At 52.2% G+C, this 22,053-nt stretch overlaps 1 protein-coding gene and 1 long non-coding RNA gene across 4 annotated transcripts in view; both read right to left on the reverse strand.

The window, feature by feature from the left end:
* The window catches only part of SNX29 (sorting nexin 29), a 548,246-nt gene that overhangs the window by 183,780 nt on the left and 342,413 nt on the right, over nt 1-22,053 (reverse strand). For 2 of the 3 annotated variants that reach the window (XM_021088060.2, XM_021088055.2), the window contains one exon: nt 20,847-20,963. In XM_021088060.2, the coding sequence (XP_020943719.2) occupies nt 20,847-20,963 (117 nt within the window). Of the gene's footprint in view, nt 1-18,427; nt 18,876-19,095; nt 20,964-22,053 lie in introns of those variants that run through there. The other variant, XR_014840773.1, reaches the window with a different exon arrangement.
* Nucleotides 2,732-10,290, reverse strand: LOC146404543 (uncharacterized). Its single transcript, XR_014840806.1, has 3 exons — nt 10,197-10,290; nt 7,909-8,423; nt 2,732-6,998 (listed from the first exon to the last, which is right to left on the reverse strand). It is a non-coding gene; the product is annotated as an uncharacterized LOC146404543 (long non-coding RNA).

The raw sequence follows: 22,053 nt of genomic DNA on the forward strand, positions 1-22,053 counted from the left end.
GAAGAAAAGGTTACACCAGCAAGATTTACTTAAAAAGAATAAAGTTTGGAGCTCCTGTCCCACTGCACTGGAAACGAATCCAACTAGGAATCTTGAGGTTGCGGTTTTGATCCCTGGCCTCGCTCAGTGGATTAAGGATCTGGCATTGCCGTGAGCTGTGGTGTAGGTCGCAGATGTGGCTCGGATCTGGTGTTGCTGTGGCTATAGTATAGGCCAGCAGCTGTAGCTCTGATTAGACTCCTAGCCTGGGAACCTCCATAGGCCTCAGGTACAGCCCTAAAAAGAAAAAAAAAAAAAAAGTTTAGGAAACGCTGAATAACCTGCCTCAATGCATCCTTAACACATACTGAACAGCCAGAGGAACAGAGACCTGGAACAACCAGAAGATGTCAAGGAAACTCGGACTTGTGCAAACTCTAGGATCCCAGCCCACTCTCTCTAGGACTGCGCTGCACCAGGAGAGTGAACCCAACTGAAACTGTCACTTAGAAATTAGCCAGGGACCACCAAGCAGTACTTAATAGCATTAAAATGCATCAAGGAGGAGTTCCCAATGTGGCTCAGCAGATTAAGAACCTGACTTAGTGTCCATGAGGACGCAGGGTGAATCTGTGGCCTCGCTCCGTTGGTTAGGGATCCGGCATTGCTGTGAGCTGTGGTGGAGGTTACAGATGCAGCTCAGAGCCTGTGCTGCTGTGGCTGTGGTGCAGGTCTCAGCTGTAGCTCCAGTTTGACTGAGAACTTTCATACGCTGCAGGTGCAGCCATAAAAGAAAAACAATGTATCCATTAGGTTTAAGCAGCAGGTCTGAGGCGCTCACTACTACCGACCCACGTGGAGCTGGGTCTGGGTCTCTCTGGGTTGATGTGCTGCAGACACCAGGCTATGAGGACAACAGAAGGTTCCCACCTCCGCCAGGCCTGGTACCCCAAATGCTGTCTTCCTGCAAATACAATACCCCTCATGAGCGTGCAAAGACAGGCGTGCCACTAGGGGAAACCCGCCAGGGCAGACAGAGGGGTTTGTTCATTTGTACACTTCTGATGCCCTCACCTCTCCAGAATCAAAGCAAGGAGTTGGCAAACTACGGCCCACGGGCCAAATCCATCTGGCTTTTGTAAATACACTTTCACTGGGACGGTGGCGTGCCCAGTGGCTGCTGTTCAGTCACTGTGACGGCGACAGTGTGACCCACAACACCTAAAATATTGACTCTCTGGGCTTTTAGGGGAAACGTTTCCCAACTTCTGCTGGCGCTGATGCCTGAACAGCAGCAGCAAAGTGATCAGAAAGTTCAGGGCAACACGTCACTCTTCTCAGCAGGAGGAACACAAGTTTGGGCTCCAGCGTCATGAAATGCTCTCAGCGGCTTGAGAGTAAAGAGAGGCCCAGAGCTTGACGGAGGGGGAGGGACAAGGAATGACATTTACGGTCCAACTCCTTATTCACATGCACTTAGGTCATTCTCACAGCCAACATTTTAACATGAGTGGCACCTCGGGTCCCGTATTCTACAAGAGGCTCAGAGAGGCCATGGACGCAGCAGGAATTCAAAGCCAAGTTTGGCTGAATCCCGAGCTCTGCTCTTTCTACTACACCTGCTGCCTGCCCCTCCCCCACCCCAAAGACACATTGGCGCAAGAGAAGAATCCAGGCCAGTCACTGAATCCACTCCCTGAGAAGGGAAAGGAAAGAGACTCCGGCAATCGGAGCATGTGCAGGCCTGGGCCCTCAGCGGCTGACGACACGTGGGGACTGTTTCTACTGTGTCAAGTGCAGTGATTACACTGCAAACCTGCAGGTAACAACCACGTGACTCCAGAATGTTTCTTCCTAGCATTCTTTCCAGGGACTGAATTTCCACCCCTTCAAATAAGAAAGCCACATCCTGGAGGCTGCTTCCACCGTGTGCGGTGGGGTGGAAGGGGTGGTTCTTCCCAAGTCCTTTGGTGCTTTGCTTTGGCTGCCCTGGACCTCGGGAAAAGACGTAGGGTCTCATGCCTCAGGGTCAGGCAGACCGGAAGTCGCCACTTACTAACCATGAAATCTCTGCCCCGCTTTGCTCTTATGTAAAACAGGGGCAGGACTCGCGCAGCCCAAGCTCTGAAGCATCCTGTTTATAAAATGCCCAGCGTGCCACCTGTGTGGTTATGAGACATCGCCCTCTGCTGCCACTTCTCAGCTTCCCCTTCACCCCGCAGCAGGAAAAAGACAACGGGAAGGGGCACTCAGGCCAGCTCCCAACTTCAGTGGTCTTGCCTTCCGCTCGTTTTTTAAAAATCAGAGCCCATTTTCCATAACTGAGAGTCCACCATCTCTCCCGAGGCCACTCACCAGCTGCTCCCTCCGGGTAGAGCAACACCGGCCAGGCAGGGAGGAAGGGGCAGAGCGAGCCGTCAGCGTTCTCCGAGGCCCGATATTTGCAGCCCCATCCAGCTGTGCCACCAGGAAAGAGGGCAGGGAAGCAGCCGTTTTCCTCCCAGTTGGTGCTAAGGGACCGAAAACCGAGTGGCCAACTTTGTTTCGGCCATGGAAATCTAGACGCAGCTCTTCTGTGTGATTTGTCTTCTCTGCTCAAACAGAAAACTTCTTGTTTTATTTCTTATCCTTCAACTCCTTCCTTATTAGCCCTGAACTGGCACTGCCTTTGCTGCCTGTCTGCAAATGATGCAGCCAGGGCTAAAAACGGACTTGTGGATTTTCCCGTCACCATACTCTCAAGCTTTTGAAATTTTTTTTTTTAAGCAAACCACTCTTCTTGAGTGACATTCTGCCAAGAGGTCCAGTGTTAGCGGCAGCGCCTGGCTGCTCTGGGGGGCAGCATCCTGGTGGCTGTGGGCCACGGGAATGCATTAGAGGGCAGGGCAGTGGCAGTGAGGGGCGCAGATCCAGGGCTGGGTGCCAGGTGCCCCCTCTCGAGTGGTGTGAGTGTCCGAAAGTGGCTGAGCCCCCTGTGCCTTTGCTTCCTCACCTGTAGGGTAACTACAGACCCTCCGCCTCCCCAGCAGCCTGGTCCCGGACAACAAGGGAGACGATTCATGTAAAGTGTGGAGGAGAGAGTCTGGCGCAGGGCTGCATGGCCACGTCACCCAGAGCCAAGCTGGCACACCAAGGCCCAGCAGGAACCCCCGCAAGGCCAAGCGCATGGGGCCAGGTATGGAGAAGAGCCAAGGCTTCCGGAGGTTTGAGCCCTCAGACGTGTCACACTCGCAGGTGCCCGGGGACTGGCGAGGCCTGGGTCCAGGCAGCTGCATCCTCCTGTCCGTCCGGGAGTCACTGCCCATCTGACTGCCGCACTTCCCAGCACAGTGGATTCCCTCTGTGTCCTTTACATGCAAAAACCCTGGAAAGGCGACTTTGAGAAGTCACTCTGAGGCATCTCCTCTGGTCTTTCTGGTCCTTTCAGACCTATTATCTGCCATTTGTCCCCACAGCAGTTGTCCAAAGCGTGGGGCTTTTCCCTCCGTTACCAAGCTGGTGGTGAGGGGTTACACTTCTCGATCTCTCGCTCGGTGCCAGGCCCTGTGCTGTACATTTCAAATGCGTCATACGCCTAAGGGGTTGACGCCGTTACCATCCTCATTCTACAGATTCAGAGATAGACACTCAGAGAGCTGACCTGCTCCGGGGCACAGGGCTATATGGGGCAGAGCTGCGAGTGGACTCAAGCGTGCAGTCCCGAGTCCACACTGGGCTGTAACACGTCGTGAAGGAGCACGGGCTCTGGGATCCGACAAGGCAAGGCTGCGCGCTGACTCTGCACCCCAACAAGGGCCCCCCACCGCGCCTCGCCGCCTCCTCAGGACTACTTCCTGCGGAGGCTGGTTCTGGATTAAGAGAGAATGAAAATACAGGCTCTGGGGGATTGCATGCCAGCGCCGGGCACGGAGGCGCTCAGCAAGCATCCCACCAAGGCATGCACGAGGCCGGGCCAGGGTGTCACTCACTGGTAGGGATGGTCACGTCCGAAGGCTGGGGTAGGAAATGCCTGGAAGATGTGAGGAACAGGATGCCTACAGGTGCAAACCACTTCCTAAATTCACTCGGCCACTCGATCCCCAGCTAGCAGCTCCTGGAACCCCCAGATGGGTGGGAGGAGGGTGGGTCGATGAATTCCACGAACAGCTCGGGCAGTTGTCAGCCAGCAGTGAAAGATGATGGCATGGACGGCAGAACAGGACAAGGACTTCTTAAAGCTGGGCTCCTGTCCTCAGTCACTAAAAAGGCCCATTCCGGAAGCGGCCCCTAGACAACTTGCTGTGTGGTGGTCATCAACGAACACCAGCAGTAACCCCAAAACAGTACCTTCCAGAAATACCCACATGTCAAACATAACACCCTGCCCATATGCATACCCCCGGGTCTCCCACAACCAGCTTATTGATGGCCTCACCGCCACTGGGCAGCCCCCACGGGCTGGCATCGGTGACTTAGGAAGCCCACCACCAAAACCCTCCAACAGTGCCCCAAATCAGTCCCACACAGAGCTCGGACACAAGCAGTAGTCCTGCCAGGGAGAGACTGGCGTCATTTTCAACCTTTTATCAATAAGCAATAACTAGTGAGGTCTTGCTAACTAAAGATGCTGGGGACTGTGCGATTTAACATCTGTTTTATGATCATATGTCCCGAAGGGCTGTTTCCCCAACTCCCTTGAAACGGATGACTTTCTAAGCAGCTGTTTTTGGGACCGAGTCAGGGCAGCAAGAACGCACGGTGCCAGCCACACAGCCTGCCCCGGCTTTGTTTTCCACACGCTGAGGGGCAGCAAGCAAGTCATTCCCTGCTCTGAGTTTCCATCTCCTCCTCCTCTGGGAAAGGTAAGGGCAGGAAAAGTGGGTGGATGGTGGCGGGTGGCTGCCTGGTATCCCCTTTCCCCTGGGAGGTCACCCTACCAAGAGATGGGTGATGAACAAACCCTGCCCTGAACCAAGGCAGGGTACCAAATGACCTCGGTCAGCACAGCCTGTCCTTGTGGCCATGGTGACCGGTTCAGGATTGGCCGATGGACTAACAAGCTGGTCCCATCAGAGTGAAGCCTGGTGTTTTGCTGGCAGATCTCATTTGACGGTCTCATTCTTTCTCTTGAGGATGACTGAGAAGACAGATGGGACCGCTGCTCCCCCCAGCTCTGAGCCCTTCTGTTACCGAGTGAAACAAATTCCTTGCTTTGCTGACTCTACTTGGCTTGGGTCCCCTGATTCTTTTACTGAAAGTATCCTACCTCAGGGACGATGAACCTGCCCAGCTCGAGCATCTTTTGTTCTGTTTTGTTTTATCGTGTGTGTTTTCCTAGGAAGGCCGAGCCCTCGAAACAATAGCCAGAGGAAATCCCTCAATCCCCACCGCCTTAGAGAGACTCTGAGCTACTTGAGGACACAGACCACGTCGGTCTTGTCTTTGATCTTCAGTGAGAAGCACCCTGCATGGAACCCAAGAAACTGGACCCGCGTGGACTGAATGAACAGATCAGTAAGACGGGAGGTCCGGAAACCATGGGACCCTAAATAAGCTCTTCTTCTCTCAGCAGCATCGCCCCCACAGCCACCACCATCCTCACTGTTTAGTGAGTGCTTCCTAGCTGCTGGGCACTAGAAGCTCTTCAAGGACCATCTCACTGAAGCCTCATCACTACCTTGGGAGGCAAGTAAGCTGCCACCTCTGAAGTCATGAGGGTCACCCACAAGTAACTGCTCTTTCTGGGTGCCTGGTAAGACTGCCCTTTCCCACCCACCTGCAGAGACCTGCATCCAGGGGACATGCTTTGCCAGTGAAATAAGCGAGGTGATATGTCTCATATCTGGGTGGAAGAGAGAGTGTGTGCTCAGCCAGGCTGTCTTATCCCCCTACCACAGCCTAGGTCTGGGTGTGAGGATGATGACAAGATGCAGAAGAGGCCCAGCCAAACCTGTGAAGGCCATCCAACATGAACAAGTCAGAAACCTGTGTGTCTTCTGCAATGGCATGCTGGAGTTTTTGTTACTGCAGCACATCCTAACCTACCCTGACTATTACACCACACCTCCCTGGACAGACAGGAAAACTCACAGAGGTAAAGGGTCTGCTCCCAAACCATGCCATTACTGAAGCAGAGAGGCATGGAGAACAGAGAAAGTCTTGGTCACTGTTACCCTGTCCCCGAGGGTCTGTGATTCACACACACACACACACACACACACACACACCCAGCTGACCTAAGGTCTTCACTGCCAGCCTTGCCCATATGCTCCTGGTTAGAAACCTCAGGTACTAGGAAAACAGAGGTGTTGGTCCCTCTGTACCTCAGAAACCAAGAGTCCACCCTAAAATAGCAAAACCTACAGATATCAAGTTTCCCGATCCCTAAGACAGGTGAAGTACAGGAGTGTAAGAATACATAAAATTCAGTGTAATAATACAAAAAGAATGGAGGAAAGAGAGGAAAGAAGTAAAACAGAAACATTATTGAAGACCAGAGCAGAGGGAATCAGTACCCAGAAAAGTCCTGCCATAGAATTTTTGTATTATAAATTTCAACACAATTATTTCTCTCCATAATCAAAAGGAAGCAATAATTAGGGCCCAAATGCCTCATGAACGAAGAGTGAAACAAGACCAGTTCTAAGAATCACTGTGTCCATAAGATAACTAGTGACTGCTGAGCGGAAGCACAGCTTCTCCTGGTGTTGGGACCTGTGAGAACACTCTCCCAAGGGTGCTTCTGAAGGTGACAGGGATGTGAATTAGTGGGTGTGTTCAGCAGAGTTGGTGCTGGGCAGCCTTCTAACATACATCACAGTGGCCTGTGCCCTGGCCCTTGTGCCCTGTGTCATTCCTCCCCCCATGCACCGCCCTGAGTGTGGGTGGGCCCTACTGCCGCACTTCTAACCAACAGATGGAGGTGGCAGTGATGGGAAGCCACCTCCAGGTTAGGTTATAAAAGACCCTAACTTGGGAGTTCCCATTGTGGTGCAGTGGAAATGAATCCAGCTAGCATCCATGAGGATTCAGGTTTGATCCTTGGCCTTGCTCAGTGGGTTAAGGATCCGGCATGGCTGTGAGCTGTGGTGTAGGTAGTAGACGCAGCTCTGATCCTGTGTTGCTTGTGGCTGTGGTGTAGGCTGGGCAGCTACAGCTCCGATTAGACCCCTAGCCATGAAGCAAATGGCTGGGACGAACCAGGGTGGCAAGAAACGGGCTCCAGCCAACAGCCTGGGAAAAATGAAGGCCCTCAATCCAAGAGCCCCTGAGAAACTGAGTCCTGCCAACAAGCACACGGGCGAGTGTGGAAACACACTGGTCCTCGGTCAGGCCTGCGATGTCCACACCCAGAGGCAGCTCCAACTAAACCTCACAGATTCCTGACCCACAGAAACCATAAGATCGTGCATGCTGTTATTTCAAATGGTTGTTTCTGCCTCTAGGTTTTGGGACAATTTGCTATGCAGAAATAGACAACTATTTCGTTTTGGCCCTAAATAAGTACAATAGTGAGTTTTGCTCACTGCTTCTGTGCTATCCCTTAATGAATCACTGGCGTGTTGCCCAGTCCGTCGCGATGATTCTATGTGAGCCAAAATAAGGGGCCTGAAACTTTGATCCTGTAATAAAACAGGAGTACTTCCCACATCTCAGCCCACCATGAGGCACTGTCATATTCACATACTACTCGCACTACTGTTTACTAATGTTATTTCATCTTACTTTATTTTTGCTTTTTAGGGCCGCACCTGATGCACACGGAAGTTTCCAGGCTAGGGGTCGAATCAGAGCTACAGCTGCCAGCCTACGCCACAGCCACAGCAACGCCAGATCTGAGCTGCATCTTCGACCTACACCACAGCTCACAGCCATGCCGGATCCTTAACCCACTGAGTGAGGCCAGGGATGCAACCTGAATCCTCATGGATACTAGTCGGGTTCGTTAACCACTGAGCCACGACAGGAACTCCACTAATGCTATTTTTTAAATTAACTCTGCTTCTTTTTTTTGTTTTATTTGGCTGCGCCTCTGGCATACAAAATTCTTGGGCCAGGGACTGAACCCAAGCCACAGCTGACAGTGACCACACCAGAATCCTTAACCCACTGAGCCACCAGGGAACTCCTCAACTCACCTTTTTTACTTATAAAATTTATTCAAAAGGAAATAACTCTAGCAACTAGAAAACCAATTTCATTTGCTATAGAGAGAAAGCAAACTGAATCGATGAAAGCAAAACTTTACTAAATTCTAAGTGTCAGTATTTCTCAACACCACCTGCCTTAGAAGATTTTTTGTTGTTCTTTTTTTAGGGCCGCACCAATGGCATATGGAAGTTCGTGGGCTAGAGGTCAAATAGCAGCTGCAGCTGCCATCCTACATCACAGCCACAGCAACACAGGGTCCAAGCTGCATCTCCGACCTGCTCCACAGCTCAGGGCAATGCCAGATCCTTAACCCACTGAGTGAGACCAGGGATCGAACCTGCATCCTAGTGGACACTAGTGGGGTTCGAGCCATGATGGGAACTCCGACATCACCTGCCTTAGAATCATCTGGGGCGATGAGAGAGGTGCCTGGCTCCATTCAGAGATTCTCCTTCTGCTTATCTGGGGTTGAGCCCTGGCTTCCGAGATACCCCTGAAAAGACACTCGTAGCTTCTGGGCTCTGGGAGGGCCTGGATGCCGTCGTCCCGGCTCGGCTCACGATGGTGCCTCTTGCACCACACTGCTGCAGCGAGGGGAGGCCTGTTCTCTGCAGCTCAGCGCTGGACGCACGGAAGATGCTAACATACATCCAGTGACTAAATACACGCGGTGTCACCCACACTGGACCTTGGGGCTGGGCAGGACCCAATCAGCATTTGGGGGCGAAGCGGGACTCCAGATGGGAGTGTGGGGCTCAGGGGGCAAGCTTTCTGCAGCCGACCCTCATTCTTCCATCAACAGTTTCTCCAGTTAAGCTCTGGCTTGTTCCCAAGCCACCAAGGAAAGCACAAATTCTCTCTGTGACTGATGGACCATTTCATACCCCAATTGGAAACGCTTCAATTGAGACATCATGAAAATCAGGGGTGGGAGACATGGGAGAGCTCCCTCCACATGACAGCAAATAAAAACAATGAAAAGGGCAATAGTGAGCAACATGTAACATATAAATTCACGGTCCTCTGTCGGTGTATGGAACTGGCATAGAAGGTTTCGCTTCGGTTAAACCCACCAAGTATTTCCTAAGCACTCGTAGGAGGCTGCGGTGGGAAGTGAGAACTAATAACTATTTGTTCATTCATTCAACAAATATTTAATACTCTCCACCAGGTACTGGGGACACAGTCAAGTAGAAAATGGACAAAAGAGGAGACAGCAAACAAATAACTCTATGCCAGGAAGTGATAAGTGCTATGAAGAAAAATAACAAAGGGTGAGGTGCTAACTGACTCAGAGTTATGATAAGCTGATATTTGGCCCCAACTCTGGATGATTTGGAGGCATTATCTCATTTAATTCAAACCTCATACAACTCTCTCTTGTGTGGGCATCTCCAATTCCACTTAAAGATGGGGACAGGAGGAGTCCCTGTTGTGGCTCAGTGGTGACAAACACGAGGACACGGGTTCAACCCCTGGCCTCACTCAGCAGGTCAAGGATCCACTGGTGCCCTGAGCTGTGGTGTAAAGGCCACAGACATGGCTCGGATCCAGTGTGGCTGTGGCTGTCGTATAGGCCGCCAACTGCAGCTCTGATTAGACCCGTAGCCTGGGAACTTCCATGTGTCACAGGTGTGGCCCTAAAAAGACCAAAAAAAAAAAAAAAAAATGGGGACAGGAAAGGAGATGGAAAAAGATTATTTCACCCAAACGGAAATGACAAAAAAGTGGGGGTCACAATACTCATACCACACAAAACAGACTTTTTAAAAAAAGCCATAAAGAAAGTTAAAGAAGGACACCATATAATGATCAAAGGATCAAAACAAGAAGAGACTATGACACTCATCAACCTCTAGGCACCTAATACAACAGAGGCCCCCAAATATAAAACTAAACACTAACAGAAACAGAAGGAGAAAATGATGGGGAAGATGAGGACGTGAAGGCTGAAAAAGAAAGATGTACCAGCTCCTCACCACCCGTCCTGAGGACCTGGGGATATCAGCTACCTTACTAGTGCCTGTTTCCTCATCTCCAAAATGGGATCAGGAACACCCACCTCATGTTTTGTCTTGATGTATTACATGTGAGACACTTGGGAAAGGATTTGCTACGGAAGAAGTGCTCAAAAAATGTTACCTGTTGAAGGCAGGAGTGTAAATGCCACTCCCACTTCCAAGGACTTCATTATCTCAGAGAGAAGCCACGAGACTCAGCCATGAAACCAGAGGGTGATAATATCTATGAACAGACCATATTGCTGGCATATGCCACCCCACGTGGATGCCACCGCACGTGTACATCACCGCACGTGTATGTCACCCCATGTGTAATTACCCCACATGTATGTCACCGCACATGTATGTCACCCCACGTGTATGCCACCCCGTGTATATGTCACCCCGTGTGTATGTCACCCTATGTGTATATGACCCCACATGTATGTCACCCCACCTGTATACAATCCCACGCGCAGTGTGGGTACCAGCACAAGTATCTACCACCAGTGCCCCCTGCCCAACAGGCCCATCTTCTGACAAAGTTCCACTCAGCCTTCAAAACCCACCTCAGATATCTCCTCTTTGGAGGCTTCCCTGACAAGCCAGCAGTTAATTAACCCGCCTGATTCCACATCGCTGTCTTATTTGTTAGCAAAATCGTTTTCCTCAGAAACAAGAGCAGCGAGCGCTGCAGACCCAATGGGCAAGAAGGCTCAGGATTCCCACAGGCACCTGCGAGATGGAGCCCATCCCCCAAGAAGAGGTCATTTTTCAAAGAACAGGTCAAGGCAGCCAATGCTGTGGCTTGGTCTCCCGGCGAACAGACAACAAGAGATCGAGGCACCGTCTGCTTTGAATTCCACAACTGGCCAGGGAGTCAGTCTCCATGACACACACACAAAAGCAGCATCTCTTTCCCCTGGAGGAGCCTGTAATTCTGCTCCGAGGAGATGGGAAACATTTCCAGAACCTCTGATGCCACTCAATGCAAAGTGAGCCCCTGCTTACTTCCCAACTCAGCACGCCCAAGCTAATGATGGGTCAGGAGAAGAAGGAAGAATGTGCTTTTTCTTTCTTTTTTTTTTTTAAATACTTAAAAAACAGGTAGAAATCTTGGGGGAAAAAAGGTAAGACACGTGCAATTGGTAGGGAAGGCAGGACTAAGCAGAAGAGAATGCTATTCTTGCGGAGAAAGCTGTTTATTACATTAAGAAATAAGTACCTATAATATATTTAGAGGGTTTATACAAGTATAATCAATGTAGTTATTACATATTCTTAGAAATACAACATGTGTTAATTTAGCAGAAGTATCAAGTTAGGATCTAGGTGGATACGTCTCAGTCAGCAGGACTGACAAGGAAGGCATAGGGTGGAACCAGAGTGGAAGAAGCTGGGAGAGTCTATGTCTTGATGACAAAAATGACATGAGTCAAGGACAGTGCCCCAGCGTGACAGCACGGGACAGAGATCCAAGCCCAGGCCCGTCTACACCAGGGTCTCACATCACTGCCCGAGCCACAAGAACCACTTTTGCATGCTAGCAACATTAGACTGAGAGACCCACGTGCCAATAAAATACACGAGAGTCAGGAGCCAAGCAACCCCAGGTCTTGAAGGTCTTCCCGCAGTGGGGGTGGGGGTGGCATACGGGAGCAGCGTCGGTGGAAGGCAGGAGTGAGATGAGGGCTAACGTAAAACAAGAGAGCAGTCTCTGCTGGCAGCAATACTGGGTGTGTGCCATGAGCTCAAGATTTCGGTTTACCCAATTCCAAGCTCCTGGGTCAGATGAAATGCCAGCATTTCTCCTGCTGGCGGGGGTGGGGTGGGCGGGGAGCAGTGAACTCAAGAGAAGAGATCACACAGCCACACAGGAGAACAGCGAGTACGCAAAACGGGGGCACAGAGGCTGCCCTGTGATCTTGGCTCCTATCTCTTCCGAACCAGCAGCAGGAAAGGTCTCAGAGTCACCTGCTCCTCTGTCTGCAGGCCAAGTGACGATATGGGCAAACCAGAGACGCGAGTCAGACGAGAGTCAGCACCCTGCTCTTTACCTTCCTGGGGGAGGGCCCGAGTCTGCCCCAGGCCTGCAGCGCACCCCACCCTCTGGAAAGACGGCCGCACACAGCATGAGCCAGGGCGGCAAACCCCGACCCCCCGGAAGTCTCGGCTGAAGTCCTGAGGGAGCGAAGGGTACACACCTTGATTGCTTTCTACTCTGCCTCCTATTTGCATCGAGAAGGGATAAGCCTTGAGGCAAAGCTTGCATGCGTTGCATTTGCCAATCAACACGAAGCTCTGCCTGTGATGGGACGGAATTTCTGAGTTCCCAGAAACCTTGGGTGGCTGGGCTCTGCCTACCCAAACCCTAACCCCTCTGGGCTCCCCAGTGGAACCCAAATACCCACGGCAATGAGCGAACTGGGCATAAACGTGGGCACAGGTGGGCAGACGGGCCTGTGACTCCAGCATGGATGTCAAGGAGCATGTGATCCCATGGGGTGTTTGCCTGGTGACAGAAAAAAAGATGACCGGACTCAAAGAGGGCCTTTTATTTGCTGGCACTGAGCTGTTTCAAGTGGGTTCTGCAAGCATCTTTCCAGATGATTTTGTGTCAAAAACTAATATTTCTAAGCTAAGCTTTTATGGGAGACGTATTTTTAGTAGCCTCTCTTAAATGGCACTTTTAAAAATAATCTGTCAAGACGGTAGGCGATTAGAGCACGGATGTCCAAGTGCCGAATTAAAAAGCGTCGTATAATTTGGAATGCGCTGTTTAGAGCTGCCGGGGGACCGCAGAAAATTTGGTACTTGATCATTAGATATTCAGCAAGTGCCATCCGGCTGAAAAATATATTTCTTATTAAGCTTCTGTACTTAAATAGCATCAGCCCTCAAATGAGATCACTCCCTCTGAAGGTTTTAAAGATACTGAGAAAGTCCCAAGAAGCATTTTCTTTCAGAGTAAACCTTATTACAAAACTTGGGATGAGCTTTTCTCATCTATCTCACTCCCGAATTTTAAACTTCTCATCTTTCTCACCAGCTCAGTCATTTCACCGAGGGAGGGGAGAGGCCCATGAAAACACTCAGCGGCTTACAGCGAGGATCCGACAGCAGCCAGTCTGCCATTCAGCAGGCTCCAGGAAGGCACCTTTCTGGATAATCAAATATTGGGGCTAATAGAGGGTTTCCATAGATACCCCAGGTGCGTGGTCAGACTCATAGGACATCTGCTGTGTGTGCCATTCTCCGGAGCGGAAAATGTCACAGGGCAGCGATCTGTTCGCAGATGAGAGAAAGAAAATGCAACACAACATGGGAACGCAGAGTGACAGGTGCTGGAGCCTAAGTGCCACCGAAACGGATGAGGGGCCAGCCAAGGGCTCGGGAGGGGTGGGGGCAAGAGGGGAGAGTCTGTGAAGGCTCTTGTGGAAGGTGATTCTACCGCAAGCCACCTCACAGGACCCCGAAAGCAGAACGTCTTGGACGATAAAGAGGAAACAGGAAGGACGTGCCGTTTTTCAAGACGCCTGCGAGGAAGCGCGTCACCCGCAGGCGCTGGAACGGTGTGACTGTTCACGAAACTAGAGACGATGGGAAGGGAGGGGGAGGGGAAGGACAGAGCAGGACTCGGCTCTCAGAGTCAGCGTGGGGAACGGACAGACGGACAGCGGCAGAGAGACCAGCACACACGGGCGGGGAGGAGGGGGAGAGAAAAACAGGCAGAGGCAAAGGCGGACCAAGAAAGAAAGGAACAGAGAGAGAAAAAAGGAGGAGCAGGGAAAAAGAGATCCAAAAGACAGAAGAAAAACAGAGACTAAAAGACAGAGGGAGCAACGGCAAGCACAGGGCGTCCGAGAGACCCGCACGGTCTGCGCTCCAGGAGCCCGCATGGATGACGCCCCAGGTACCTGGGGGCACAGTGTGGTTCAGGTGGGTGACCCGGGTGGGCTGGGGAGTCGGTACAAGGCCAGTCAGACCCAAGACTGAACGCCCGGCCTGCCACTCACCCCAAGGCCTCACAGTGCCCCCTCCCTCTGGGATCCCAGGCCGGGGGCAGGCTCATGGCAGAAACCAGGCTGCCAGGCTGCCAGGCTGCCCCTGCAGCCAGCATGTGGGTTACGGAACTTGGCCCAAACTTCCCAAACGCATTCCTTGGGAAACATATCAGAGAAGAGGCTCCTTGGGGACAGAATTTGGAGAAATAACACATTCACAGCATGCCGGATCCCCCTTTCTGGACACCCGGGAGGTGCCTTCGTGGAAACCACTGCAGCAAAGCCGCTCTCGGAAGACCCTTCCCCCAGCTTCTATCGCGCACCCCTCCTTGTCATGTGCACTGACCATACCCACACACCCTCTGAATCACTAGTCCCCTCATGAAACTCTGCCTTCTCCAGATTCCAGATTTCCAAAGAGCCTGTATGATACCCAGAGGAAGCAATCAGTGGGCTAAAACAACAAACATGCTACTTTGACGTACAAAGCAAGACAGGAAAGGGGGAAATGCAGCTTGTGAGCAGGGAGTGATATATTCGAGAGCCTCCCCTCTGAGGGATCTGAGTCTTTAAAACCCCAGGAGGGTGGTGTCTGGAGCCCAAGAGACACTGGACTTTGCTTGCGAGGAAGGAGGAAAAAGAGAAGAGGGAGCAGAAAGGTGCTGGATGAGACGGTGCTGGATGTGCCATGTGGCAAGCACGAAGCTGTGCGCCTCGGGGTGAGACCTCACGCTCTCTGCGCCTGGGTTTGCTCAGCTGGAAAATACGCCTGATCAACATGCGTTGTCCTCGGGAGGGAGGACACCCATGCATGCCAAGACCAGGCACCCAGGAAATGGCCCTCACCACACAGACCTGGGAGGGGACAGGTGAGAGCGGTGACAGGACGACCAACAACCACGGCCAATGCCTTTCTTTAAATTTGCTTTTTAGGGCTGCACCTGGCGGCATACAGAGGTTCCCAGGCCAGGGGTCGAATTGGAGCTACAGCTGCCGGCCTACACCACAGCCACAGCCACTTGGGATCCAAGCCATGTCTGCGACCTACACTGCAGCTCACAGCAACACCAGATCCCCGATTCACTGAGCAAGGCCAGGGATGGAACCCACGTGGATACAGTCAGGCTGGTTTCCACGGAGCCATGATGGGAACGCCAGGGCCGATGATTTAACTCAGGGAAGTGATTCTATAGACCCTGAGCCAAACCAGGCTGCACTGTCCTTTCTGCCTAAGCGCAGGTCATCCATTTGCACGGTACTGGGAACAGAGAAACAGAGGTCCATAGAAGGGGCAGGAAAGGGAGGAGGAATCCAAGTTCAATTATATAAAGTGAAACCAAGTTTGCTTCCCTGTGGGAACCAACCTGCACTTAATGAGCTGCTTTGCCTGCAGCTTCCCCTGTGCTGCAACTTTAATTGACCTTTGCGTCCTGCCATCTCACAAGGTTCTAGTTCCCTGTCTCCATTTATTATTCAAAATAGGAGCTGTTCTCCCAGAGAGCTTTCAGGGCTGTAATCAAATCCTGCTAAAAGGTTTAAAAAAAAAAAAGCAAAAAAAAACCATGCCAGCATTCATTCACATATTACATGGGGGGGGGGGGGGAATAATGAGAGAGCCCTAAAAATACTTACATTCCAAAAAGGGGGTGGGGAATCAACCCTTAATTCTACACTCCTTCTCATTAAAATAAGTGATTTAGCTTAAAAATCTATAACATCATAAAAAGATACCACTGAGAGGAAACTGTCTCTGCGCCTGGTTTTTAATTGAAGTACAGCTGGTGTTCCGCGTTGTGTCCATCTCTGCTGCACAGCAGAGTGACCCACTCATACACACACATGCAGTCTTTTTCTCACCTTAGCTTCCATCACGGTCTATCACAAGAGACGGGATAAAGTTCCCTGTGCTATACACCTGTACCTATCTTAAAAAAAAAAAAATATTGGTCCATGGAGTCCTCCTCCGCTCTATGAAAATGCAGTTCTCACGCAACAAACATTTACTGGGCACCTACCATGTGCTGGGCATGGTGCTGGGCCCCAGGGACTCGGAGACGAGAACAGGGCCCTCACCATGTGCCCAGCATTGGGCGGTGTTACTGGCAGCACCTCGTGGAGCCATGCTGAGCCTGGTGCTGTGTCCCTCGCCACCTGCTAGAAGGTTTCCAAATAACGCAGCCCCGGTCCTGCCCTTGAGGTGCTCAAATATGCTGGCGGCCTGGGAGGACCCCCAACGCGGGCTTGGAAGAGAAGAGCGGAGGTGAAGGGGGCGGGGTAGCCTCCCACAGCAGGTGCCCCTGGACGGAAAGGAAGAGCAGCCCCCAGAACTGAACCCCGGCTTGGCTTGCAGCTGCCTCCTTCCCCCGGCCCGGCTGTCTGGCTCTGGGCCCGAGGCAATAATGACAAGGTCAAGGGGCCCATGCCCACATGGCCAGCTTGTCCCAATGGCCTTCAGGCCCTTCGGGCCGCCTTACGCCTTTCTCCCTCTAGCCATTCCCACCTGCCCGCAGGAGAAGATCTGATGACAGTTCCAGCTGCCTCGGGTGAAGGGATGTCACTGTCCTAAAGGGCATTCAGACTTGAAGCGAAGAGCAGCGGGGCAGGAGGAGAGAGGAGGGCGCAGCGGAAACCGGGACTCCACCACGTACTGCCTGTGGCGGGCATCCGGTCACACGACGAGTCCACTCGCATGTACTGAGCACCTGCTGTGTGTGAGTCCCCGGGATTCAAACGGAGCAGAAAGACACAGGGAACTTGCCCTCAAGGAGGGGCACCGGGAGATATGGAGCAGCGAGAGAGAAATGAAATTGCAGTAAGGGAAGAAGGCGGGGATACATGTGAACATCACGCTCCACACAGAAAATCTGCCCGTTGAGTCTCAGGAGAGAAGAGCTAACACAGAGAGGTGGGTGCCCTGGGCCAGAGCCCTATTCCAGGCAGAGGGGACAGCAGGAGCAAAGGCCCCGCAGACAGAGGAAGCAAGAGGCTGCCTGGGAGCCAAGCAGGTGCTGGAGTGCAGTGAGAAGTCCGCAGGGCCTGCACCTCCTGCATCTCAGCTGCCATGTTTACGGTACAGGATGCTGAGCCCACTGGACTGCCAGGTTTGGCCTCAACACAGAAGGAGAGGATGAAGGTGAAGACCCATGTCTGCCTGACACACTGTTGCAACGTGGTGACCCGGAGCTCTGCTGGCGCTCAGGAAGGGGTTCCTTCGAGGGGTGGAGGAGGGCGGAAGAAGGTGGTTCCCCTGTCCCCAGCCCAGCGCCCCAGATTCCGCAAGACGAGCTCTCTAGGTCTACCCCCAGCCGAGGGGAGCCCCATGAGCTGCCAGACAGGCTTCTACTCTAAGCCTGGGGTCTCACAGGGATGGTGCGCCAACTCCACTATAAAAATAAAAATGGGAAACAACTGGCCATCCGTCAATAAGGGCCTGGTTAAACAGGCCACAGCCTGGCCGGCTCAAAGGAACACGATGCAGCTCTCTAAGCGCACGATGCAGTTTCCGTGCGAAGTAAAGACCCTCTGATAAAATGATCGCTTAGACCTCTAAAGTGTGTAGCGAAGTGGGAGGAACGTAAGCAGAGTGAACAGGGCAGCTCCTAGTGACTACATGAGTCTGTGTGTGCACGCGACTCACTCAAGCACTGCTTGGCTCTGGAAAGACAAACCCAAGACTGATCACTGGCACGGCCCCTGGGCAAGAAAATCAAGGGGCCAGGGATAGGGAGGAGACGGATTTTTCACTGAATATGCCCTTTCAGATGACCTGGCTGTTTCGCAGGGGTGTAACAAGGTGGGTCAAGAGTCCAAATTGTCATCATTTTCAACTGAAGAAAAAAAAAAAAAAAAATCCAGGAGTTCCCATCATGGAGCAGCAGAAACAATCCAACTAGGGACTGTGAGGTTGCGGGTTCAATCCCTGGCCTCGCTCAGCAGGTCGGAGATCCGGCATGGCAGTGGCTATGGTGTAGGCTGGTGGCTACAGCGCTGATTAGACCCCTAGCCTGGGAACCTCCATATGCTGTGGGTATGGCCCTAAAAAGACAAAAAGACCAAAAAAAAAAAAAAAAAAAATCCAGACTTTGACAGCAGACAGACCCAGATCTGTCGCTTCTCATCATGTTACAGTCATTGGCTGAGTTATGACCTCATCTCCAAGCCTCAGTTTCCTCTGCAAAATGAGGATCACAACAGTAATTACTGCCAGGGTAATTACTGAGGACTAAAGGAAATACCATTACTTTGAAAGCATTTAGTTAAAACTTTGGCAGACATCAATTACTCAATAAATATTACTATTAAACCTGGAGTGACTTTTTTTTTTTTTTAATTCATTTTTGGCTGGCCCATGGCACATGGAGTTCCCAGGCCAAAAAATCAGACCTGAGCCGCAGCCACACTTAAACCACAGCTGCAGTAATGCCGGATCCTTAACCCACTGCGCGGGGATTGAACCTGTGACCCAGCGCTCCCAAGACGCCGCCGATCTCGCAGCACCACAGCAGGAACGGCAACCTGAAGTTACTGATTTGTACTAGTTTATTGTTTTCTCATCCACGAGGAGGATTTGTAATGCACCAAAGATGCTCTGGAAACGCGTCGGCAGAAGGCAGTGGTCCACATTTCCTTCAACAGAGGGGACACATGCTCTTCCACGAGGTAGGGGCTGAATCCCTCCTAAGGAACAGAACCCACCTGTTGGTCCCTGCCGGCCCTTCAGTTCCCCCTGCAGTGCAGTGGGCTGCGGAGCAGGCAAGGACCCCTGGAAGTGGGAGGGGATGGGGGAGAGACGTGCCTGCGCCTCAGAGCGCTCGGCTCATCCTGGGAGAAAGAGGTGAGCACTGGGACCTCCCCATCCCCCACCCCGTCCTTGGCAGCTACAGGGCTACGGACATCGTGAGAGGAGGAGCTGCCTTAGACGCTGCCCATGGCCTTGACGTGCGGCACGGCTGGGAGGACCGCGGCAGAGGGGTCCTTGGAACATGGCCTACAAGGGCAGCGGGTGACCCCAGGGGCCACCCCCATACCTGCTCCCTGTAATTCCTAGAGCTGGGACAGCATGGAGGAGGAAAACGGACTTCGTGACCAAATCTGAGTTTGTATCCAGCCACACAAGACACTCACTGAAAGACCTGGGGCCTCTCTGAGCCTCTGTCAGCCTATTAGAGAGAAAGCACTGCCTCCAAGGGCTCTTAGTGCACAGTAGGTGCTTTCCAAATGCGGTTCCCTTGTTAAATAAAGCCACGGAGACTCGTACATACTCCTGGACCTGTCAGGGTTAGGGGAGCCCCTGAGAGCAGGGCCACGCTGAGGAGGGTACAGTCACAGGCGGGCCTCACATAAGCAAAGGGGTTCAGGGTCCATCCACGCTGCCCAGGCTGCCTGCCCAGAGCCTCGGCCACTGGCCTCCTGACGGAAACGCATACCACCACCCCCAAGGCATTGCGTCCAAGAAAGCAAACTGGAAACTTACAGAACCGAGAGCCGATGACCCATTCAAAGGACAGGCAAGGGACAGAGGACCACGGTGAGGGTCACTAGGGCTGCAATGAACCACGTCCCAACTAGGAAGACCTGCAGTTCACAGGGCCATGGTGCAGCTCAGTGACAGCACCGAGGCGAGAAAGAGACACAGCAGAGGAACAGGGACTCAAGGAGACTCCAGAGACCCAGCGCCCAGCTGCGCCGTGTGGACTCCATGGAGATCCCGATTAGAGCAAAAAAGAGGAAAAAGGTTTTGCAGTAACTGGAGAAAAGTCAACGCTGACTGGACATTCGATGACAGCAAGGAACTGCTATTAACTTGATGGCAGGAGGATGGCGCTGCGCACGTCTCTTGGTGAGAAATCCCCAAGTATTTATTTATTTATTTATTTATTTATTTATTTGTCTTTTTTTTGGTTGTTGTTGTTGTTGTTGTTGCTATTTCTTGGGCCGCTCCCGCGGCATATGGAGGTTCCCAGGCTAGGGGTCGAATCGGAGCTGTAGCCACTGGCCTACGCCAGAGCCACAGCAACGCGGGATCCGAGCCACATCTGCAACCTACACCACAGCTCACGGCAATACCGGATCGCTAACCCACTGAGCAAGGGCAGGGACCGAACCTGCAACCTCATGGTTCCTAGTCGTTAACCACTGCGCCACAACGGGAACTCCCCCAAGTATTTATGAATCAAGTAACAGCACAGCGTGGATATGCACCCAAGGAATGGGAGTTGGGATGGGAAGGAAATGAGTGTGACTGAAGCAAGAAGGACCCGACAGTCTCACTCACTCACACACACACACATACACACGGCAAATAGATATGTACGAGTGATACCGTGCAGGTAAAAGTTACACAAAATTGAGGCTAGTTACTGCTATGGAAATACATCTCAGTAGTAACATAAACATACGGAGGGAAATGCTAAGTGCCAATTTCAGAATATCAGCTATGGGGGTGGGGTGACGTTGCCAAAGGGGCTTTAATGTCTTTTGCAGCATTTTATCTTTTTAACATCTCCCCCCACCCCCCCCACCCCCCAACCACTGGAAAGCAAACAGGCACCATCTGGATGGTGCCTACCCAGACACAGCCTCGTTTAGTCTCTGCACTTTTCTGTACCCTGGACACGGAACAAACAGAAGAGCAGTGCTGTGGGCAGCAGAGGTGGGCGGGGGGGCGGCGGCGGGGGGTGGGGGGGCAGACAGACGGCGTGGGCCTGGTGGGGGCGCGGGGGACAACACTCACGGGTCCCCGGAGGTCGATGAGCTCCTGCCTCATCTGGGACACGAGGGCTTCCTTGGCCACCAGGGCCCGGTGCAGGCGCTCGTTGAACTCGATCAGCTCCCCGTGCATCTCCGCCACCTGCAACACACAAGCACCAAAGAGTGAGGCTGGGAGGGCAGACCCTCTCCCGGGACGTGTCCCGCCTTCCGCAAGCCCATCACCCGTCAGCAGGGCACAGGGAAGGTGCTGGGCTGGAAGCACTAACGCTGCTTGCTTACGAGCTACGCAAACCCACCCGTAAGCAAAACACGTTTTTGACGTGGTGGATTTGGACACTATGGAATCAATGGTCCCCAGTTTGTGGTCAGAATATGACTATAGCAGGTGTTTTTTGGATCTTGGGCTTTTGTTCCTAAGAAATGAACACTTTTCTGGCAAAGGTGTGCTTTCTCAGCGTAGGTGTGACAGTCGAGAATTTCCCAGGCAGCCTACGGCACAAGGAGAAGGACCAACCCATTCCTGTTCATCAGGACCTTGGTTCTGAAAACCAAGAAAACAGAACCAGAGCCTTGCTGAAGAAGGTGAGGGTGACCCACAACTGCAGCCACACGGCTGCGCTATGCTCACTGCTCACTCTACGCCAGGAAGTAGTCCTGCCTCCCGGAGAGGGGATCAGTATCAGAGGTGTCTGAGGAGCTGGCTCAAGGTTAGACGGCTCATAAAGGGCTGCCTCCAGACCCGGGCTCTGGACCCCTGGGCACAGGCCACAACCCTGCCACGCTGTTGTGCAACCCAGGCTATGAGCCTGCGGATTTTTCCACATTTCAATACTCCTGGCTGGTCCCAAACAAATAAAAGCGGAGGTTGTTACAGACAGCCTGTGTTTGATGTGGAGAATTAACAACAGGATTTTCGAGCTGTCCTAACAAATAGAACAAAGATATCTCATAGGGTCAAAACATCCAGCAATTTCCCTGACTGTAAGAGCCACCTTATTGGGGCTTAAAACCAAATTCAAGTGTAATTTATTTAGATATTTTAGAGAAGGAGCTCCCTTGGGGCGCAGTGGGTTAAGGATCCGGTGTTGTCAGTGCAGCCGCTTAGCTGGCTGCTGTGGCATGGGTTCAGTACCTGGTCTGGGAACTTCCACTTGCTGCACGAGTGGCATTAATTAATTAATTAATATTTTAGAGAAACGCAAGATGTCATTTTGCCATGCTTGACAGGA

This window comes from Sus scrofa, chromosome 3, assembly GCF_054392235.1.
Source record: "Sus scrofa isolate SSC_HxYL_T2T_F1_AM1 chromosome 3, Sscrofa_HxYL_maternal_Yorkshire_Landrace_v2.0, whole genome shotgun sequence".
Taxonomy (NCBI): domain Eukaryota; kingdom Metazoa; phylum Chordata; class Mammalia; order Artiodactyla; family Suidae; genus Sus; species Sus scrofa.